At 54.6% G+C, this 21,212-nt stretch overlaps 1 protein-coding gene across 2 annotated transcripts in view; it reads right to left on the bottom strand.

Annotated features, from left to right (window-relative positions):
• The window catches only part of SEZ6 (seizure related 6 homolog), a 98,016-nt gene that overhangs the window by 11,044 nt on the left and 65,760 nt on the right, over nucleotides 1-21,212 (bottom strand). For both annotated transcript variants that reach the window (XM_028166868.2, XM_057536854.1), the window contains 3 exons: nucleotides 13,115-13,783; nucleotides 12,555-12,688; nucleotides 1,913-2,108 (listed from right to left, as the gene is read on the bottom strand). In XM_028166868.2, coding sequence (XP_028022669.2) covers nucleotides 1,913-2,108; nucleotides 12,555-12,688; nucleotides 13,115-13,783 — 999 coding nt within the window. The remainder of the gene's footprint in view (nucleotides 1-1,912; nucleotides 2,109-12,554; nucleotides 12,689-13,114; nucleotides 13,784-21,212) is intronic.

The raw sequence follows: 21,212 nt of genomic DNA, 5'->3' as shown, positions 1-21,212 counted from the left end.
CGAGCTTCCTCCTGTTGCCATGACGACTGTTCCCGGGGAGCCTGCATCACTGCAATCTGTTGAGCTATTTTCTCCCTGGCATCTGTTTCTGGGGCCAAGTCCAGTGCCAGGAATATTCAGGAGGGAGGAGGGGGATGCCTGGCAGGGCCTTCTACTTCCTCACCCTGCCTGAGGCTGTGGGAGGGGAGTTGGAACTTGGTTCTGCAGATGAGGGCCCAACCTTATGATCTCCAACATTATCTTGGATAGCTCTGACAGGGGTGTGGGTACAGGGCCCCTCACCCCCTCTTCTGGCACCCTCTTTCTCCAGCCCAGGGAGACGCGCGTATGAGCACACGCTCCTGTTCCCATCTCTGGGATCAGGGCTAATTACAGCCTATAATTAGGGGAATTACACTCATTAAGGAAAGAGCTGATCATTGACAAAAACTGGGCGAGGAGGGAGGGCTTCTGGGAACTGAGAAAGAGGCAGGACTGGGCCAGCTTTCCCAGCCCCTCCTTGGGGTCTGCACCCCTCGCCAGGCCTCCAACTCGCTGCCTTTCAGCCAACTTTGTCTGGCCCAACAGAGAGAAGGTCTGGGGGTTTGTGCAAAGGAATTTGCAGCAAGAGAGAAGGTTACCGTGGTGTGAAATTATGCCCGCCGCTAGGGAGGATTGATGAGCCGTTAGGGAGGCTGGTTGGGCTGCCTAGACACTCACCCTTGCCTCAGCTGGCCCCTTGCCTCTGACAAGCCCCTGGCCAGCCCCTGATGGCCACCAGGCTCCCTGTTGCCACACCAGATTGCTCCCCCAGTTTAGGTGGAGAGGCCAGAAAGGGGTGAGTACTCCTTAGCGGGGGGAGGTCCAAGCATCCCCATCTCCAGAGGAGTGATCGTGGCTCCCGGCAGGGCCGCAGAAGTGGTCCCTGACAATGCAAGCCAATTGTTCATGTCAATTATTTCCCCATTAGCACTCCCCAATCTGAACTGGTTACCTTGTCACAGCTGTGCAAGGGATCAAGAAGACTTTGTCTGGGGAAGAAGGGGCCAGGAGGGATACTGATGGGAGAGGGATAGAGTCCCAAACCCCTTTTCCTCCCTTTCCCATCCTACTAGCTCTTTAACATAGTTCCGGTTTCTTCCTGGATGTGCGCTAAGCCCTTGACACGCACCATTTTATTTCATCCCTACCATGACTTTGTGGAGTAGGTGTTTTGGACTCATTTTACAACAGAGGAAAAGGAGGGTTAGAGAGGTCAAATGACTTGTCCAAGGTCAATAGCCAGTGGGAAGGGGATTCAGACACAGATCTGCCCATATCCTGAGTCTGTGATTTTCCTATTACATCATGCCACTCTCCTATTTCCAGCGGTGTTCTGAGCTGACTGGGACATGGCCAGGTCCAGGGTGGGTGAGGCAGTTCAGGAAGGCCAGGTTGGTAGCTAAGGACTTTTAGATGGTCACTATCAAGCCCCTTTGACCTTGACCCCCTTGCATTTGGGGAGAGGCCTTCTATTGTTACTGCCTGTTAGGTGTCTGCCTCCCGAGGACATTCTGAACTCCTTGAGGGCAAGGACTTGGCTGGATCTTAATACTGCCAGTCTCTAGCACAGGCCTGGCAAGGAGCAGATGCCTAGGAAAAGTTTACTGAATGAATGGATGAATGAATGAGTGGCAATGGGCACACCTGGGGCTGCCTGATTCTGTGTCGGTCCCCCTTTGAGACCAGTTCTCTGCAGGGTGGTAGGTGGAGGAGGGAAGGTCCTGGAGGTATCAGATGGGCAATACTCACCTCCAGTTGTACAGAGCTTCCCTGGGCAACTGAGTTGTATGTTACTAGTCTCTCCATGTTTCCCCCAGGCTGTAACAGCACCAGAGATCCCCAGGAGGGCAGCCAGTCTGGGCTGGTCTTTTCCTCAGCTACCCAGGCCTACCTTGGTAGTAGAAATGGAAGGTGCCAGGCCCAGCAGGTGGTGGGAGGCTCTGGAACCTCAGGGCCGCTTGGTGGGTGGGGCTGCGGATGATGTGGCCCCTCAGCAGGAAAGACTGGTTGGCCAGGGGCCAGGGGTCAGGCCCCCCGAGGCCCTCCACAGTTACTGTCTCCCCTTCTCGGAGGCTGATGTTCTGGACCTGTCCATAGAATAAACAGAGCAAAGCAGAAGAGTCAGGCTTCTTTTTGCTGATTGAGCCCTGCTGCCCTCAGGCTCCTGCAGGCCAGGGGCATGCCCAATCCTCATTGGAGCCCCCGGCCCTGAGCTAGGCACTTCAGTGCAGGAAGAGCTCATTTTACCTTCCCAGTAACCCTGTGAAATGGGACCTGAAGTTCAGAGATATCAAGTAAATTATCCAGGGTCACGTAGAGATTAGCACAAGTGGGATTTGTAAACGTGTCTGTTTCCAAAGCTTTTCAGCTACACCAAATGCTTCCTGTCCCTTCATAGCTCTAGGCTCAGTTTTCTCATCGGTAAGGTGGGGATGCAGTTGGTGTGTTGAACTAGATGGTGTCCGCCGAGGGCCTGGCCAGCAAGGTGGGCTCTTAAACATCAGCTTCCCCTGAACATCCTCTGTGGGCATCTCACACCCAGCCTGCCTCAAACTGAGCACCCCCTTCCCCCAGCTGGCAGCTCCCCTGGCTCCCCAGCTCAGGGAATGACCTTACCATCCATCTGCAGGCCCAAGTTAGAAACTGGCATCTCTTCTCCTCCCTTATACCCCACATCAAATCCGTCATTCCTTCCTGTCAACTGGCCCCCAACTCTGTTCACTGCTCTTCATCCCCGCTGCTACTTCCCCCGTCCTCACTGTTATTGCTCACCTAGACCATCGCAGTGGCCTCCTGCCAGCCTCCCTGCCTGCAGGGCTTAACCCACTTCTCCCTCCACACCGATATTCTCTGAACAGCAGCCAGTGAATAGCCCTGATATGTTGCTGCTCATGGTGCTTCCTTATTTAAATCATCCGTGGCTCTCCAGTGAGCCCACAAAGACCATAGTATCTAGTCCAGACTCCTTGCTGTGGCCCTCGAGGCCCTGCCCAACTTGGCCTCTGCTGACTGCTCAGCCTAGCCTTATGCCACGCCCCTCCACGTGCCAGCCTCCCTTCTGTTCTCTCTTCTCTGGGCCTCTTTTTCCAGTCCTTTCCTCTGGCTGTCACAGGCCCCTCTGCCACCACCCCAACGCCCTTAGACCTTCAATCCCTGGAGCATCCTCTGGGCTCCATGCCTTCATTCAAACAAGGATCGGACAGCAACAGACTCTGCCCAGAGGGGAAGCGTTAGTGTGGCCTGGTAAAGGAGCACTGGAGATTGGGAGCCCAGAGGTCTGGGACCTAATCCTAACCATGTGATCTTGGACAAGTATGCCGACTATTTGAGCTTCATTTTCTCCATCATATAAAGTGCCTAGTGTGAATCTTTGCTACTCAGAACGTGGTCCCTCGGCCAGCAGCATCAGCACCACCGGGGAGCTTGTTAGAAATGCAGAAGCTCAGACCCCACCTAAGATCTACTAAGTCATCCTTTGCATTTTTTAAAATATATATCTCTGATTTTCTTTCTTTCTTTCTTTCTTTTTAAAATTAATTAATTAATTTATTTTTGGCTGTGTCGGGTCTTCGGTGCTGCTCGCGGGCTTTCTCTAGTTGCGGCGAGCGGGGGCTACTCTTCGTTGCGGTGCGCGGGCTTCTCATTGTGGTGGCTTCTCTTGTTGTGGAGCACGGGCTCTAGGCGCGCGGGCTTCAGTAGTTGTGGCACACGGGCTCTAGAGAGCAGGCTCAGTAGCTGTGGCGCACGGGCTTAGTTGCTCTGAGGCATGTGGGATCTTCCCGGCCAGGGCTCGAACCCGTGTCCTGCATTGGCAGGCGGGTTCTTAACCACTGCGCCAACAGGGAAGTCCTCATCCTTTGCATTTTAACAAGGTGATTCCGAAGCACTGATCTACATGGTTTCCAAGGTCCTTACTATGTTGCTCTGAGGCAGGACCTTCACAGATTATCCGCCTGGGCTAGTTAAGTGGCATCCAGTGAGTCACCAAATCCTTCCTAATCTTATCTCCCAAATATTTCAGTTGATTCCTCCTCTCCATCCCTTTGTCTCTATCTTGGCTCTGATTACCTACCACCCTCCCCCCCTCCACTGTTCCTCACCTGGCCTTCACCCCTCCCATCCCCAACGCATCTCCCTGGCCCCAGCTGTCTCAGATTGGATCATGTCTCTCTCCTACCCAAACCCTGTTGGTGACTTCAGATTGTCCACAGGAAAAGGTCCAAACTTCCCAGCTCACAGTTGGCCTCAGCAGCTATGCCAGCCTCTTATCTTCACTGCAGCCACAGGCCACGCCTCACTCCCCTCCTCTGGGCATTTGCATATGCAGGACCCTGCCCAGGGAATGCCTTCCGTTTTTCCTCTCCTGCTGAAGCTGCTCATTCTTTCAGGTCTCAGGGCCACCATCCTCTGCCTCCCAAGCCAGGCCAGTCAGTTCCTTTACTTCAGGCCTCTCTACCGTCTGTCTCTCTTCTAAAGCCTAAAGGTAGCATTTTGGGTCACAATGCCCTCTTCACTGGCCAGTTGCAATAAAGATGTGTGGAAAGGGTGAATGTGCGGGTCGCTAGAGGTACATTCCTTGCAGATTTCTGTAAACTGAGAAGCACAGAGGATGCTGAGCCCAGCCAGGTCCAAGGACACAGCTGCGCTAGGCTCTGGCCCCCTCAGACTGTGGGTGCTGAGAGCATACGTGCCCTGCAGACTCCCCTGCCTGGGAGAAAAGGCCTAGGGGATCTTTGGGGCTGAAGAGAAGGCTCAAGGCAGGGTGCTGGGGCAGATGTGCAGCCTCTCCATAAGGAGCTCCCCTCCAGGGCACATTTGGGTGGAGGCTGCGGACCATCTGCCAGGGACATTCCTCAGGGAATTCCTGCAGCAGGCAGAGGCTGGATGAGGTCCCCTCAAACTTGGAGATTCTGTGATTCTAGAGTTGGGCAAACAAGACTCACACACGTGGAATCTGTAATTATCGAGAGATGCCAGGCAGCATATAATTCTGCCTTAAGTGGGACTGAAAGCATGCAGCAGGAATCCTCTAGGGGGGAGTGGAGGGGTTGCAGGCTCAGGGAGAGCACGTGCAGCAGGTGGGTCTGAGAGCGCCTTAAGGGGGCAGGGCCAGCCTGGGAGGAGGAGGAGGAAGGGAGGACATCACTGCAGGGAAATTACTAATGAAGTGAAGGCAGAGAAGTAGACATGAAGTTAGCATTTTTTCCTAGTTCCCATAAACACCCTTTTGACCCCTATCTTCCAGCTCCTGACCCTGCTTTTTAGCCAGCAACAGTGGCAACAGCAATAACAACAATTACCATTCACAGAGCACCTACAATGTGTCAAGCCTTGTACTATTTACAGATATTATTTCATCCTCACCAGAATTCTGTAAGGTGGGTGGTAAAATCCCCTTAAGTAAACAGAGGCTGGGAGAGGCTAAGGTCACACAGGTGTTAAGTAGCAGAGCCTGGCCTTGCTGGAGGCAAAGGCAGCTCCCTCCCTCCTAACCTCATGGGGGTGTCACCTGCAGACAGATTTCTAGACATCTTTATTCCTGGGTCCCAGGTCCGCCAGGTTTAGCAGGGAGGTGGTTTTTGGCCACACTGGGCTTTTTTCAAGATGTTGAGCCATCTTTCCCCCCAGAAGCCCGTAAAGCTGAGAAAACTGGGAGCTGAGACCTCTGTCCGCCTCTGATCTGGGGAAGGCATGGGCCCCTCAAAGCTGGCCTGGTGGCAGGGGTTGCCATGAGAGCATGGAATGGAGTAGGCCTGATTACTCGGGGCTCTTATCCAGAAGGTACTCTATTCTCACAATGGCTGTCTATGCAGCGCTGGTCCCTTGGGTTTCAAGCACCCACTTGCAGGCCTGCCACAGTGGCCAGATGTAATTTGTCACTTGTTTGAGGGCCAGGCCTGACAGGGGCCAGACAGGGCTGGGTGTTAGACAAGGGGGGTGATGAAGTCTTGATGTAATTTGCAGGCATCTGAAGGGCTCAGGAGACAGATTGAAATGTCAGCTCTGCTCACGAGGGCTGTCTCCCCACACCCCTAGCCAGTGACAAGAGGGGAGCTGGGGATCAGGCCGGGGAAGACAGAAGCAGAGGGAGCCAAGAACAATTCCCACAGGACTCTGGGCTGTCTAATATTGCCCAGCTGCCAGGAGACCAGGGGTCAGTTCAAGGAAGGAAATATGGCTGCTTTGAGGGGGCTGACTCCTTCCTGGTTGGGAGGTGGGGAGGATTCAGGTTGCCCTCTGCCAACCCCAGACCATCAGCCTTGACTGGCCTGTCTGTCCCCATGGAAGCTGCCAGTCAGTCTGCAGGACATGCTCTAATGGTGCAACTCGTAGACAGGATGGTGCCTCAAGTCTTTGCACACAATCATCTTAGTACAACCCTGCACAGGCCATGAGCTCAGGGATGACTTGTGTGTAAGCCCCTCCCCCAGTACCTGAGTCCCACTCCCAGAAGCTGACCACGGCCCCTGCTCCACTGCACTCTCCTGATCACCAGCACCTGTGTGTGTACTCTGACATAAACCCACTGCATGCACACAACTCCCTCAAACACATGACCTGGCACACATGCCCACACATACATGTGCTCCCTCACTCCAACAGTAGTAGAATCACAATTCTTCCCATGAGATCCTTTACAGTTTTCAAAGCTCTTTCACACCCATTATCCTCTCAGATCTCACAAAACCTCAATAAGGGAGGCAGGGCAGGCTGTGTTTACCTCCAGTCTATAGAGAAGGGAACCTCGTAATCAGAGAAGTTGAGAGCTCTTCCTTGGGTCACACTGTAAAACCAAGGCAAAGCCAGGACTCCAGGCCAGGACTCCTGATTCCTGGTCCAGTGCTTTGTCTTCATGCAAGCATCCCAGGCCTCTCCCCCGAAACTGGGAGAATTCCAGATCGGGTTCCTAGAGGAGCAGGCAGGGCTGGGCTGAGAAAAGGGGTTGGGGATGGAGTTCTCCAACTGTTCCCAACTGAACTCTCTTTCTGGAACAGGCCAATCTTCTGGGCCAGGGGAAGAACAGGGACTCTTGAGTCCTGGGATCAACTCCCAGCTCCATCATTGACTAGTTGCTAGATCCTTGGGCAAGTCACATGACATCTCTGAACCCCAGTTTCATCTGTGAAATGGGATAATCACACCTACCCCATGGGGTTATAAGGGTTAAGTTAGATCCCGCCTGTACGGGGCTCAGCACAGAGTGGGCGCAGCATGAGCAGTCCTCTTTCCCTTTTTTGGAGAGACCTGGGCCCCACCCAGGCTGTGGACCCACCTCACCTCAGGTCTGCCAGGGCTCTGCCTGGGAGGCACTGTACCTGGGAGCCACCCTCTCCCTAGCCCAGATTCTGAGCTGCTAGGAAGCAGGAAACAGGGTCAAAGGCCTGAGATGCCCCTGTCCATTCTGAGCTCTGAGGGAGCTTCCCACCCAGAAAAGGAGCCATACTCAGAGGGACTGGCTGGGAGGAGCCTTTTGCATCATCTGGTTCAACCTCCTTTAACAGAAAGGGAAACAGGCCCAGAGAAGGCCAGGGGCTTAGCCCAGTGACTGAGAGATGGGCTGCAGGACCAGGATTGGAACCCCACTTTCAGTTTCTGTGCTCTATGTGACAGCTTCTATGCTATTGTCTTAACTGATGCTTGTCTACAAACACTTATGGGGTAGGGTCTGCTTTAGGGAGGGGAAGAGGGGCCTAAATCCATGGGGCTAGACCTGTTTGCTCCCTTGTGACCCCCCCTCAGATAAGCCTTCCAGGAGCCAAGAAAGAGAAGGTTGCTGAGAAATCTCACCCCCCCTGACCCACCACCCTACTCCTGCGTCCATATCAGGCCTGGCCCTGACCTGGCCTAGAAGGGCAGGGTGTTCCGGTTATCAAACTGGCAGCTGGCCTGGCATGGGAGAGCAGTGTTCCAATGGGGCCATCTGGGGCACTAGGGCAGGGACTGTGGGCAGCTGTGTCCAGGCTCCAGATGGTACAGAGAGCAGCCAAGCCAAGATGGGGGTGGCAATGGGAAGGTTCTTGGAATGCCAAGCACAGTGAGAGACATGAGCCAGGCCCAGAAAGGCCTGGAGCTCTCAGGGGAGCTGGCTGCCTGGAGAGGAAATGGGACCCTCATGGGCCATGGGGCTCATGCCCACCCATCCTGAAGGGTCTTCTCTGGATCTCTCTGAAAAGAGCCTAGCCCAGTGCCCAATCCCCAGCTGAAATAGGCAAGCCTCTTCCCATCATAGAGGGCTGGCCCTGGCCTTCTTCCTACAGGCAGCCCAGACCCTCAGCCTCAGAAGGCACAGATAGCTGCAGCATCCTGAAGTGGGGTGGGGGCTAGGGATGAAGCAGGTTATGAGGGGCTGTGGTCTAAGTCATGGAGATATGGGCTGTTAAGGATCCTGGAATCCCTGAGGCTGTTCCTCACAAAGAGGGAATTGAGAGGGTCTCTCTCGCCCAGGGGCCCAGCCTTTAGTCAGAGCTGTGGTCACATGGCAGGGGTTCAGCATGGTGTCAGGCTGACCTGCACAGGAGTGTGATTTGTGGGTCTTTAAGATGTTCCGGACTTCTCTGGTGGTCCATTGGTTAAGACTCCGCACTTCCAATGCAGGGGACTCAGGTTCGATCCCTGGCTGGGGAACTAGGATCCCACATGCCGCGTGGTGTGGCCAAAACAGAAAACAAAAAAAGTTCCTCTCCTCCCATGGTTCCTCCAGTCCCCCTTGCCTGGATTCCATCCCTTCCGCCTACCCTGAGCCATCCCTGTGAATTCACGGAAGGGCAGGCAGGGGCTTACCCATGATGGGAAGAAGCCACAAGCCTTCCTTCCCCAAGCCTGAAGGAGCAGTGGGCAGCCTCCTGGGCGTTCCAGCTGTCTCATCTGTCTTGCCCCCAGTGCACAGCATGGCCTGGCCCAGTTGCCAGCCCTGGGCAGGAGGGCACTGCACTCAGGCCTAGCCTCTGGCAGGAGTGCAATCCAGAAGCCATTAAGCCCACCTCCTGCTCCTAGGCAATAAAGTCACCCGTTCAAAACTGCCTGGGCAGCCTTCAAGGGCCAGTCTGCCTTACCTGCTGCTTTCCAGCCGAGGCTTGGCTGCTGGCCTCTCATCCTTCAGGCTTCAGAGCAGGTATCATCACCTCCGGGGAGCCTTCTCTGACCCCCCCTGGCCCCCCGATGGTGGAGTTTGCCCTATCCTGGAATTCCTACGGTCCTCTGTGCCTCCCACTCCTATCCCCAACAGCACTGCACATTCTGTGGTCATCTTTTTTTTTTTTGGTCATCATTTATGATTTCTGTCTCCCTCACTAACTGTGAAGATCCATGTCTCCGGCGCCCAGTACAGAGCTTGGAACATAGTAATTGCTCAATCTGTACTTGTGGAACAAATTCACTCATCAAAAAGCATTAGTTAGGGCTTCCTTGGTGGCGCAGTGGTTAAGAATCCGCCTGCCAATGCAGGGGACACAGGTTCGAGCCCTGGTCTGGGAGGATCCCACATGCCGCGGAGCAACTAAGCCCGTGCGCCACAACTACTGAGCCTGAGCTCTGGAGCCCGTGAGCCACAATTACTGAAGCCCGCGCACCACAACTACTGAAGCCTGCGCACCTAGAGCCTATGCTCCACAATAAGAGAAGCCACCACAATGAGAAGCCCGCGCACTGCAACAAAGAGTAGTCCCCGCTCGCCGCAACTAGAGAAAGCCCACATGCAGCAACGAAGACCCAATGCAGCCAAACATAAATAAATAAATAAATTAATTAATTAATTTAAAAAACAAAACATTAGTTAATGATTAACGGAGTGATCTTGGGCAATTCCCTTTCCTTCATGGCCTCAGTTTTTCAACTACCCATTGGGTATTGGTCTGCAGTGTCATTAATTCTTTAGGTCCCCAAGTGGCCTGTGTGGTGTGGCCAGGAGGCTTAGATAGGAGCAGAGGTTGCTGGAACTGGCCATGGAAGAACCTTAAATCCTGCTTCAGCCCTGGATGCTTCTGTCCCTCCCCACCCAGCCCTCCCTGCCATGGCCTCAGGTGCTCTCAGGCCATCAGGGCCAACAGGGTCCCCAAGGACTCTGCCCAGTGGTGGTACGGTAGAGGGCGGGGCCAGCGGGGCCAGCATCTGCCTGCTACGTTTCCTGACAGCAATCCAGGGCTGTGGCAGGTCTTCCTCTCAAGGTTGCCTGGTAACAGCTTTTGAATTTGATGAAAAAAATGTGGCAGAACCAGACAACAGACACGGGGCTTCCGGGGGCTTACGTGAGGGGGGGGCGGGTATCCAGGGTGGGGCTTGTGCCTGGGCCAGGGCCAGAGCAGGCAGAGGCAGCATCTTGCCTCATTGTGGAGAGAACCAGGACTGGGCCCGGCCTGGCCTAGTGGGCGTCAGTGGGGATGGTAGGCTTGGGGGACAGGTAGAACCAGGCCAGGCCTGCAGAGGGGCAGCCAGCCTGGCATCTGCCCCCTCCCACCCCCTTCCCCACACCTGCAGCTGGTGCCTTCCACCTGGTGAGCCACAGCCAGTGCCACCACTCATTAGGTGATGATTTTACATTAATTACCTTAATTAAGTGGCACTGAGTGCTAATGGCTTGTGGGGAGGGGGGTGGCTGTTCCTAATTACCCTCCCAGTCAGACCAGAGCGAGGGGCACAGGGCTTGACAGAACAGGAGCGAACAGTTACAGAAAGAAGGGGAGGGGCCCACCAGTGCTGGGAGAATGTCCCCCTCCGCAGGGCCTGGCTCAGAGACCTGGACCTGACATCCCCAGAGGGCAGGGCTGAGGGTGCTGCCCCAGGACAGATGAGCTAGCTCTAGGCCCAGATCCAGGGGCTGTGGGATGCGTGCGGAGCAGGCCGGGAAGCGGGGATAGGCAGAGCTGTTCTCTTCCCGGGACTCCTCCTCTGCCCCTTCCCTGTGCTCCTCAGTCACCGCCCTGATTCCCTCAACCGGGTTGAATGCGTCTCCTCTCCACCTGCATTCAGTCTCCAGAGTCACATTAAATGTCACCTCATTCCTTCCTACCTCCATTCATTTGTCCATTCATTCAGTCAGCCCATGGAGAACCCAGTCTGGGCCGTGTACACAAAGGCACCCCTCAAGGAGCTTACAGTGTAGCTGGGGAGGTGACAGCTATAAACAGACCCATAGGAGACAGCGTGATGAGTGAGGATGGGGGATGCCCCGGGCTTTGGGGATCAGGAGAGAATTCCCAGAAAAAGTGATGCCAGGGTTGAGTCCTAGGGGAGGCGATAGGAGGATGACTCTTCCATGCAAAGGGACCAGTAGGTGAAATTGGGGCTTGTGGGGAAAGTGCGCTTGACCCATTCCCTTAGCTGAAAGCTGTTTAGTGCAAAGCAGGAGTAGAGAACAAGGGAAGAAGTGGCTAGAGACGGGCCCAGAGGCGCTGGCCTTGATTTAGAGGCCCTTGGGGGAGACGTGGGAGGTAGGATCGATTTCATTTGAGAAAAATGACTGCAGTGTGGGTGGAGGATGGTAATGGGGGCAAGCGTGAGTGGAGTGACCAGTGAGGCATCTGCTACAGCATCAGGGGAGGGATGACAGACGCTGAACCACGTGGGGGTTGGGATAGAGGGGGAGAAGCAGGTAGATCTGAGTCTGGGGGAGTGTCATGGTGATAGAACTTGGGCATCAGGGAGATGGTGGAACAGGGAGAGGGAAGGGCCAAGGTGCCTCTGGTCACACAGCTCCAGGGATGCCATCTACAATGCACCGTGGTGGCCCTGCTCTAGGTTTCTGGCTGGTTGGGGTCAGCCTCTGAGGACAGGAGTGGGGTGGCAAGCAGGTTTGGGGGAACAAAAAGGAAGAGTTGGGTTTGGGGCCTGTGGAGGTGGTGGAGCCTGTGGAACAGCCACGAGGACCTGCAGGCTCAGGTTTGGGGATTAAGAGGGAGGCTTAATGCCAAGGGAGGGATGAGATAGGAAGGTAGGGGGCATGGGGCTGGGTGCTAGGTCTGGCTCGCCCAGCAGCTGGTCACCTTTGATGCTGCGGCCATGTCTGTCTTCCCACCTCTGCATCCCAGGAGCCAGCACAGGGCCTGGCCCAGAGGAGCTACTCAGGGAGTATTTGCTGAAGGGAAAGAGTAAGTGAATACATGAGCGAGTGAATATATGAGTGAGTGAGGCTCCACGGCTCTCACAGGTCTAACAAGGCCGCCCTGAGTTCTTTCGACTCAGACGCATGGATTCAGACACTCACCCAATCCCGTGCCCATCGAGGCTAGAGCCCCTCCTCAGGCTCTCCTGAGCTCCTGATTAAACCCTTGGGGGAAGAGGACAGGCACACGTGCTTCTCCAGCAGCCCCTCTCAGCCCAGGCACTGCTGCACGGGAGCAGGAGCCTCTTCACTCCCTGAGGCGCAGGGCAGAATCCAACCATGTTTTAGGCCCACTGCCCAGCCCTGGCCCTAGGTCCCTGTCCAACTGATGACCCTGCACATCTCTACCCATCCCCCCCACCCCCATGGCCAGCACCTTTCCGGAAAGATAACACACTAGCCCCAGTTCTGCCCCTGCCGAATCCAGGTCACTCACCTTGATTTCCACACCGTAGCCAGGATAGACGGAGATGTAGTAGAAACAGTCCAGGCCGACATCAAGGGGTGAGCTGGGGGCTGTGGGGGAGTCCAGAGAGCCCTCTGGGCCTGAGAAATTCCAGCTACAAGGGCCTGGGAGGCAGGAGGAGACATAAGGCTAAACCCAGCTCTGGCAAAGTGGATCCAACTATGGCTGACCTGTGTGTGTTTGTGTGTGCGTGCACGTGTGTGGTGAAGCTCACCCCTTGGGAGGTCTATTACCCTGTTAAAAGCAGGGGACCACTTTCTCTCGAGCACCTACTGTGTGCAATCTTATCTCAGTTCTTGCAGTGGCTCAGTGAGGTAGGTCTTCTTATTGCCATTGTACAGATGAGGCTCAGGGAGGTGAGATAAAATTTCTAAGGTCTGCTGTAGTTGCTTCCAATTAGGATTTGAACCTGGGTCTGTCTGGTTCCCAAGGGCAAGGCAGGCCAGCACAGTGAAAGAGAGGGAGGAATTCAGGGGCCCCTCAGCTCCCCCATTCCCATCTCTAGATCTGCAAGCCATCAAGTAGCTGACCTGGTGGCTGGACTGTGGTGATGGTGGTGGTGATGATGGTGCTGGTGGTGGTGGTCTCCTCATCGTCCCCTGAAGCCGTAGAGGTGGTGATGGTCCCCTCAATCCCAAGCCCTGTGGTCTGCGACATGACCTCTTGAGCCCAGGGCCTGCCTATGTCTCCAGGACCTTCTCGGGTCAGAGTCCATGCCCTGCTAGGGGGTGTAGTATTGGGACTCTCTGCTGGGCCTGGGGTGGGCATTGCCATACTGGGCCCTGGAGGTAGAGGAGCTGTGATATGAAGTGCAGGGGGCTCTGACTCCAGGCTCCAGGGTCCTTCCCTGGACTGGGGCTGAGTAGGCGCTGCCACCATGACTGGAGTGGGGCTGGTGAAGACAGGGCGGCTGTCTTGCTTGGCCAGACGGGGAAGGGGACTCGGGGTGTATGGTGTAGGTGGGTCAGGCCGGAAGGGCTGTGCTGGCCTCAGCTCTGCCTCCCCCTCCTCCAACCCCTCTTGTAGGAATTCCTCAAGCAGGGGGTGGTGGTTAAGCAGCTTCAGGGTAGGGGCCGTTGTGACGAAGTGGATGCCTCGTTCTGGCTGCTCAGGTGTGGGGTTCACTGTCAGCTCCCCCTCCGTCTCCTCCATGCCTGGGGCCTGCTCTTCCCCCACTGTAGGGGCCTCCGAGGAAAGTCCTGAAATAGTAACAGATGATCAGAGGTTCTCCTCCTGCCCCGCAGTGAGCAGCATCACACCTAGTCCAGGCAGTAGGAGATCCACCTCTCTTTTGACATAGAGCCTTGGGGAGTGTCCTCATGGTTGAAAATCATGGAGCTATAGAATTTTAGAGCTGGAAGTGAGATGATATCACATACTTTAAGGATGGCACATGAGATATCCCTTCTCCTCCAACACCAGAGGTGGACATTACTAATCTATCATTGCACTATTTCCTGGCTGTTCTCAGATTCGGCCTCAGAATCCTTCTCAACACAGAATTGTAGGTAGCCATGCCTGACACCTCAGACCAACATGACGAACAAATATTTCTCATCCCTAATGTAGCTCAAAGGCCTTATTTTACCAATGACGAAACAAGGTCAAAGAAAGGAAATGACTGCTCAAAGTCAACGACCAGTCAACTGAAGACTGGAGATGACACCCTTAGCAAGAGTGCCATCCCCCACCAGTGTGACTTTTCTGCCTGAGATTACAGGGCATTACATTCAAGTTCACTTTCTGTTCTCAGTGAACCTGGTCATTAGTCTCAGGAAATGCTTCATATATTTGGGATTTTATTTTAGATTCCCTCACGGACACATGATGACATTTTTGTTGGGGTCCCATTATGCCCTATTTCTCTCACTTTTCAGAAAATCATTTCTTTTGTCTCTCTCTCTCTCTTTTTTGTCCTTCTACAGAAGCTAAACTCTGGAGTAAGGCAGATGTAAACTCTGGAGTAAGGCAGATGTAGCTTCAAATCCATCACCATGGGACTGTGTGACCTTGGGCAAATAACAAACTCTCTGAACCTTATTTTTCTCATCTGTAAAATGGGGTTTCTTTTATAGGATTAACTGAGATAATATTACTTCCCTTTCCCATTTGCTGTGTCTCTCTGAATTCTCTTTATCTTTCTTTTGACACAAGCCAGGGGCCATCTAGGGCAGGATCTAAAGTAGGGTCATCTGCATGCTACAAGCCCCTCCCCCCCAATCCATGGTAGACATTATTAACCAATTTTGGTTATTTCTTGCTGAGGCCACATGGGGCTTCAGAATCTTTCTTAACACAGTTATCCAGGCAGCCACTACCAATTGATTAGATAGGCTATGGAAGAAGAAACTTATTTGCTGTTACTGGTCTGAGGTTGCTATGCTATTGATTGTATTGACTTATTTAACCACATAGCTGAAGAGATGATGCATATTCTGCCTGTGGCCCACTAGGCTCCCCAGATCCTTGACTGCCAGAAAAAGGTCAATGGATGCTGGCTCCAGATTCACTTCACATAGAATTTTGCCAGTTTGGAGAAGGCTGGGAAGATATTCTGATTTTTAACAGCTCTCAAAATGGCTGCATGAAGATTTGAAGGGAAACAACCAGGGTGAGATAACAGAGTTTGCAAGGAGAAGGTTGGTTCCTCTGCACGTCCGATGATGGGGCTGTCATTCCACAGGCTCACACCTACCCCATGGATTGGCAGGCGTGAGGAAGCGGCAGATGGCCTACATTCTGTTCAGGAGACCATGGTAGCTCTGATGTGTCAGACAATTGGGAGGAGGGAGGAAATTGGGGTGAGGGAGGTGGGTGCAGGTCAGAGGGTTCTCCATTGCTCTGGGTCAGAGGGGCCTTGGGGCCCCAAAGCCCTGAGGAACGAGGCCCAACCCCTATCTCCTGAGATGCTCACTAAAGGAGTCCATCTGTGCCTTGGCATTCTGTACCAGACACTGACAACACAGTGTCCAAACTAGATGCCCAGCCAGACCCATACCCCCTGGAGCAGATGGTCTGGCAGTGTCCTGTGTGTTTCATCTGAGTCAGTGGTGGAGGGTCCAGGGAGTGCCTCTGACATGCCAGGACGGGGCTATTCTCTTTGCCCAGCCTCCAGATGTCACATGGTCTTTGCCAGGTTACCAGAGAGTGATCATAGCATATGACAAGGAAGAAGAGCCTTTCTCATCACATAGACTGGAGCCTTAGGGTTCCAGTGTCCCCTTCCAGGGTTGCCCAAGAAGAGATGTAGCAGAGGCTCCCAGGGGAGACACCTGTGGAAATCTTCACTGGGAGAGGGAGTGCCTCTGTCTCAGGAAGGGACCATAGCGGGCACAGCTCCTCCCGCTGGCTGCCAGGTGGGTGCTGGGCAATGGAGCAGAGCTAATGGGCACCTCCCGTCACTGTTGATTGCATTGATTGTGTTATCTGGGGGGACTGAGCACTTGGCTAAGTGGGATCAAGATAGCATATCAAACGAGCAAATTGATTCTACAATCAGCTGCCACGTGGTCCCAGAGGGTGCTACCCACTATCAGAGAGGGTAAGATAATCTCTGGGAGACAAGCCATTTCCAGGGAAAGGGCATCTCCAGACACCCTGGTTAATTCTGATGGAATCCTGAGGCCCTGTGAGCCCCCTCCCCAGGTTCCTGGGGTTCTCTCTGCCTGGGCTGACTGAGTCCAAAGGTGTAGAGACTGATAAACGGGGAGTGTGATGCAGGGGAAGCAGCAGGAGGTGTCAGGGACCCAAACGCCCAGTCTCATCAGGCACCTTAATGTGTGCCAGACACTGAGTTGGGCCGTTCCCGGATCTTGGATTATTTAATTGACACTACAAGTCTGTGAGGTGGGACTCTTATTCCCACATTACAGAAAAAGAACCTGAAGCCTAGAGAGGTAAGGTGAGGACTTGTCCAGTCACACAAAGGTGGAGCTGGGATTTGAACCTATGTTGATCTGGTTCACAAAGCCCTAGTCTTTCCAGGACACTAGCTTGCCTCACAGGAGGAGGGGACTGGGGCTACCCAGCAGGGAGTCCTCTAGCCAGTTGAGGAAACTAAGGCCCAGAGAGAGGAATGGACTTGTCCAGGGTCTTATGCAGGTTAGAAGTAGAGCTGAGGCCAGAGTTTCTGGCATCTGGGACCTGAGCTGAGACTGAGCTGAGCTGGGCCCTCTGGAAGCCTTCTGGTTGGGACCCAGGGAGCCCCCATTCTGTGTCCAAAGCACACCTGAGTCTCGGACTCAAACCAGAAGCCAAGGACACTGCTCCGCAGGGTGGGCACGCCAAGTCACACATACACTGGGGTGTAAATGTCAGCTCTGCCGCTTAAATGTCAAGTGAGCCTGGGCAAGTCACCTCTGTGTCCTTTGTGTCCTCAGCTGTAAAACGGGCATTTTGGAGAGGTTTTGTTGTTTTGTGTTTTTTTGGTGGCGGGGAATACAGAGGGAAAGGCCACACTCCGATGGGGGCAGCCCCCTGCCAGGGCAACACTGAGCAGGCCTTTAGGGTTGGGAGAAGCTGACCCGGGTGAGGCCTCTCCTTTCTGGGAGACCATGTCCCCTGTTGTGTGGCAGTGTGTGTGACCTCGAGCATGTCAGCCTCCTCAGCTGTACAACGAGGATAATATTGCATCGCGCCGCGCAAAGGGCAGCCGCCTCCGAGGCTGGCATGTATGTGGGGGACAGTGGCCCACAGCAAAACAGTCCCCCAGGATCCCCACCTGCCCAGTGCCGGGACGCAGGAATGCACACCCTGGGCTGCTGCTCCCTCCTCCCCTCCCGCGGGGCCGGGGGCTGCGTCCTCCAGGTGGGCTGGGACTGGGAAACGCCGCTCCGCTCCCACACCACCCCGTCGCCGTTCCCACCGTGGAGCTTCCCGGCAGCCCCCAGCCCTCGTGGGCCCCGCCGCCGCCTCCTGGGCCCTCCCCCCGCATTAGCTCTTAAGCTATGCAAATAGACATCGGAGGGAGCCCTGTTTAAAGTATTTAGACGAAATGAAAAAAGGCTTTCATCGGCACTAATGAGCCATTCAGGATGCCTCCCCGGTGGATTCTCTCCCGCTCCGCCTCCCGGCCCGCGCCGCCCCCCTGTGGCCCCTCTTGGGATTGGAAGCCCCCTCCCCTTAGCCCCCGCCAGGGCCTCCCAGGGAAAGCCGCCTGCCCTGCCCGCTCCTCCCCTGGGCCCAGCTGGGTGAGGGTGGAGACAGGGGGCCGCGTGCTCCACCTGCACAGACTGGGATCTAGATGGGGCGCGGTGCTAGCTTCTGTTTAGGGAAAGCCATAACGACTGGGGACTCTTCTTCATAGCACCCAGCTGGGTAGGTGTTCTGTCCCTGCCTGATAGATGGGGAAACTGAGGCTCAGTGAGGCCCAGGACGTTGCCAAGGGTCACCGCCCCTGTGGGCTGAGGAGTTGGAATTGGTCTGTGTGGAGACAATGGCGGAGGGTGGTGGTCCCTGCCTGGGGCAAATGCTGCACCTGGCAACACAATCCAGATGCCGCCTCAGGCCCAGGTGGGCTGCCTGCTTAGTGCTATTGTGTCTGCAGATCTTTCTGCTCCAGACAGAAAGAAAAACCTCAGGTTCCAATCCCCAATCTATGTCTCAGTAGCGGTGTGATTGGACGGGGTGGGCGGGGCTGCCCACTCGAGCCTTTGCTTCTCCATCTGTGGAGTGGGGACCTCCTGGGTTCGGTGAGGGCCATCTAGAGACAGGCCTATCCTCTCAATGGCCAGCCCCACCCCGTCCTCTGCAAGGGCGGGGGGACCTGCTGGCCTTAGCGGCTGGCACAGGAAGGGGACCCCACAGTTCTCAGAAAGGTCAGGCTTGATCCCCAACTTGTGGCAGCACCAGCTTTCAGCTGAGGGGAGCATGACTGCAGGCGGGTACAGGGGGAACCTGGGGGATACAGTGGGCAGGGAGCTACCCCTCAGGGTTCTGGAGGTTAAGCTGGCCCAGCATAGGGAGAATGAGTATTTAATGGGATCTATTTATTATCCCATAAAAGCTAATGAGTTTTTTCTGGAGGTTCTCTGGCCCATTTCAAGTTTTAATAGGGGATTAGTGAGGGCCTGGCTCCTGTGGACCCCCTTTATCCCAGAGCCCGAGGGAGGGAAGAGAGGCCCCTGGAGTAAGAGAACCTGGGCCCCCCAGAGCCAGAGCCTGGTCTCCACAGCGACGGTTCCACTGGGCCCAGGCCTACCTCCTGAACTGAGGGTCCCCAGCTGGAGGCTGGCAGGGCCACATAGGGCCCCTGAGGCCTGATTCCATGTTCTACTACTGAAATAATTACCCCACAGTATCCCTGTGTCTGAGGTAGGTTTGCTGCTGTCGACTACTTGTATTAACAGAAAAGGCAATATAAGCCCTATACAACAGATGGGGAAACTGAGGCCTAGAGTGGGGGTGTGGCTTCTTCAAGATCACCCAAAAGGCATGGCAGAGGCAGAATGGACACATTCTGCCTCCTGTGGTTTGCAGCCAGGCAGCTACCATTACTCAGTGCTCGTGTGCTAACCATGCACTCAGCAGTTTCACATGTAACCAGTTATCCTCCCAAGAGACAGAGACACTGAGGCCCAGAATGGTTAAGTAAGTTGTGCAAGGTTGCACAGCCAATGTGTGGCAAGCCTGGGACTAGAACCCAGAGCTCAGCAGCTCCATAGCTCAGCTCAGTCTACTGCTCCCACTGGCCCTCAGCTGTAACTCTTGACTATCTCCCCACCAGCCTGGCCGTCACTATCCTAGGGCACTCCTGCTGGGAGCCCTGCAGCTTGGGGTGATGGGGAAGGAAGTCCTGGCGGTGTCTTGGAGGGCCAGTGGTTAGGGTGGGCAGTGGTTTGAGTGCGGCAGATACACTCAAAGGGAACTTCTCTGCCAGAACAGGTGCCTTCCCCCTTCTGCCCTATTGCTCACTACTTTGTCTCTTTAAACTTTCCCCATCCTACCAGATCCAGCTCCAATCCCCACTTGGGATTGAGGGAGCCATCCCTGCCTGGCCCAGTGGGTGACAATAGCTCTCTCCTCTCATCTCCTGGGGGCATTTCTTGGTAGGCCCTCAGCACAGGTACAGCTTTGTCCATGGCCAAGGATCTAGCACAAGGCATCTCTCTTCCTGCATCTTGGCCCACAGATGCTGACCCCTGGTGCCAGGTACATTGAAGGTGGGCTCAGGGGACACAGTCTCCAAGCCAGGATTCTGCCTGTCTGCACACTTGGAAGGCTCCCTGCTCCCCAAAGTGCTTGGCCCTTGGCCAGGAGGAGTGGGCAGGGGAGGGAAGGGGCGGGCAGAGGTGTGTCCTGCAGGGAGAAGATGGGCAGCCAACCCTTGGCAGTGCCCCAGCACAGCCCCAACTGGCAACTGATGAAGAGTGTCTATCGGCACAAGCTGGTGGGCCCTGCAACCCCAGACTACCCTCTCTTCCCCTGCCACTGACCATCCCCCATCTCACCCTCTTACTACCCTCTGGAGTACAAATACGAATGGGGGCACCTCCTCTTGGCTGGGACCCAGGCAAGGAAGTGTCTGGTCCCCAGAATCTGAGCTCTTGTAGCCTCTGCGTGCATCTCATCCCTCCCTCATTTACACAGGAAGAAACAGAATCCAGAGAGGTTTCCCAGGTCACACAGTAAACTTGGGGCAGGGCCAGAACTCAAGATTTTGGGGCTCAAAGAGTATCTGGCCCAACTGTTCTGAAGAGTGAACCCTCCAATACTTTTGGGGCTGTCTGCCATCTGTGGGCATGCCTCCAGCAACAGAGAGCACGCTGCTTCCTGAGCTGCCAGGAACAGCTACCTCCCCCATTGTACTAGGTTGGGGGTGGGTGGGTAACCCTGGGCTTCGGCATCTCCAGCGTTGGGGTCTTCTTGCCGATGGAGGGAGTATGGGGGTATAGCAGGCAACACCCAGGAGTCAGCCCACCTGTCCTGGTCCTGCCCCTAACAGGCTAGGTCCCTCTGCACAAATCACTTCCTCATCCCGAACCTTCATTTCCCCATCAGTAAAATGGAAAAAGTATCTAAGGTCCCTGCCAGCTCTCACATTCCAGTATCTGGTGAGCCACAAAGGGCTCTGTGAATAAAAATACTGAACGCCACTGTTTACTGAGAATTTACCATACACCTAGCACCATTCTAAGGTGCTTTACCAGAATTAACTCATTTATCCCCCCACAATAACTCTGAGATATGAACTTTTATAGATGAAGAAATTGAGACCCAGGGAAGGGCAGTTCCCAAGTTACCAGTTTGGATGTGTCAGATTCAAATGCAGAGGCCATGCAGCCCTAGAGCAGTGAGGTCTCATAGAACTTTTCGTGATGATGGAAATGTTTTATGTCTGCATGTCCGTCATGGTAGTCAGTAGCCACACATGGCTAGTGAGCCCTTGAAATGTGGCTGGTGAGACCAAGACACCGAATTTTAAATTTGATTTCATGTTCATGAATTTACATTTAAATCACCACATGTAGTTGGTGGCTACCATGATGGAAAGCGCAGCTCCAAAACCTGACCTCTAGACCCAGAAGCATTCACCGCTCAGAAGGGAAGAGCCTAGAGTGGGAGGGGTTCCTGGAGGAGATTAAGATGGGCTGACAGGGGACTTCCCTGGTGGCGCAGTGGTTAAGAATC

The sequence above is a fragment of the Balaenoptera acutorostrata genome, chromosome 20 (assembly GCF_949987535.1).
Source record: "Balaenoptera acutorostrata chromosome 20, mBalAcu1.1, whole genome shotgun sequence".
NCBI classification, from domain to species: Eukaryota; Metazoa; Chordata; class Mammalia; order Artiodactyla; family Balaenopteridae; genus Balaenoptera; species Balaenoptera acutorostrata.
This window is presented reverse-complemented; position numbering and strand designations above follow the sequence as displayed.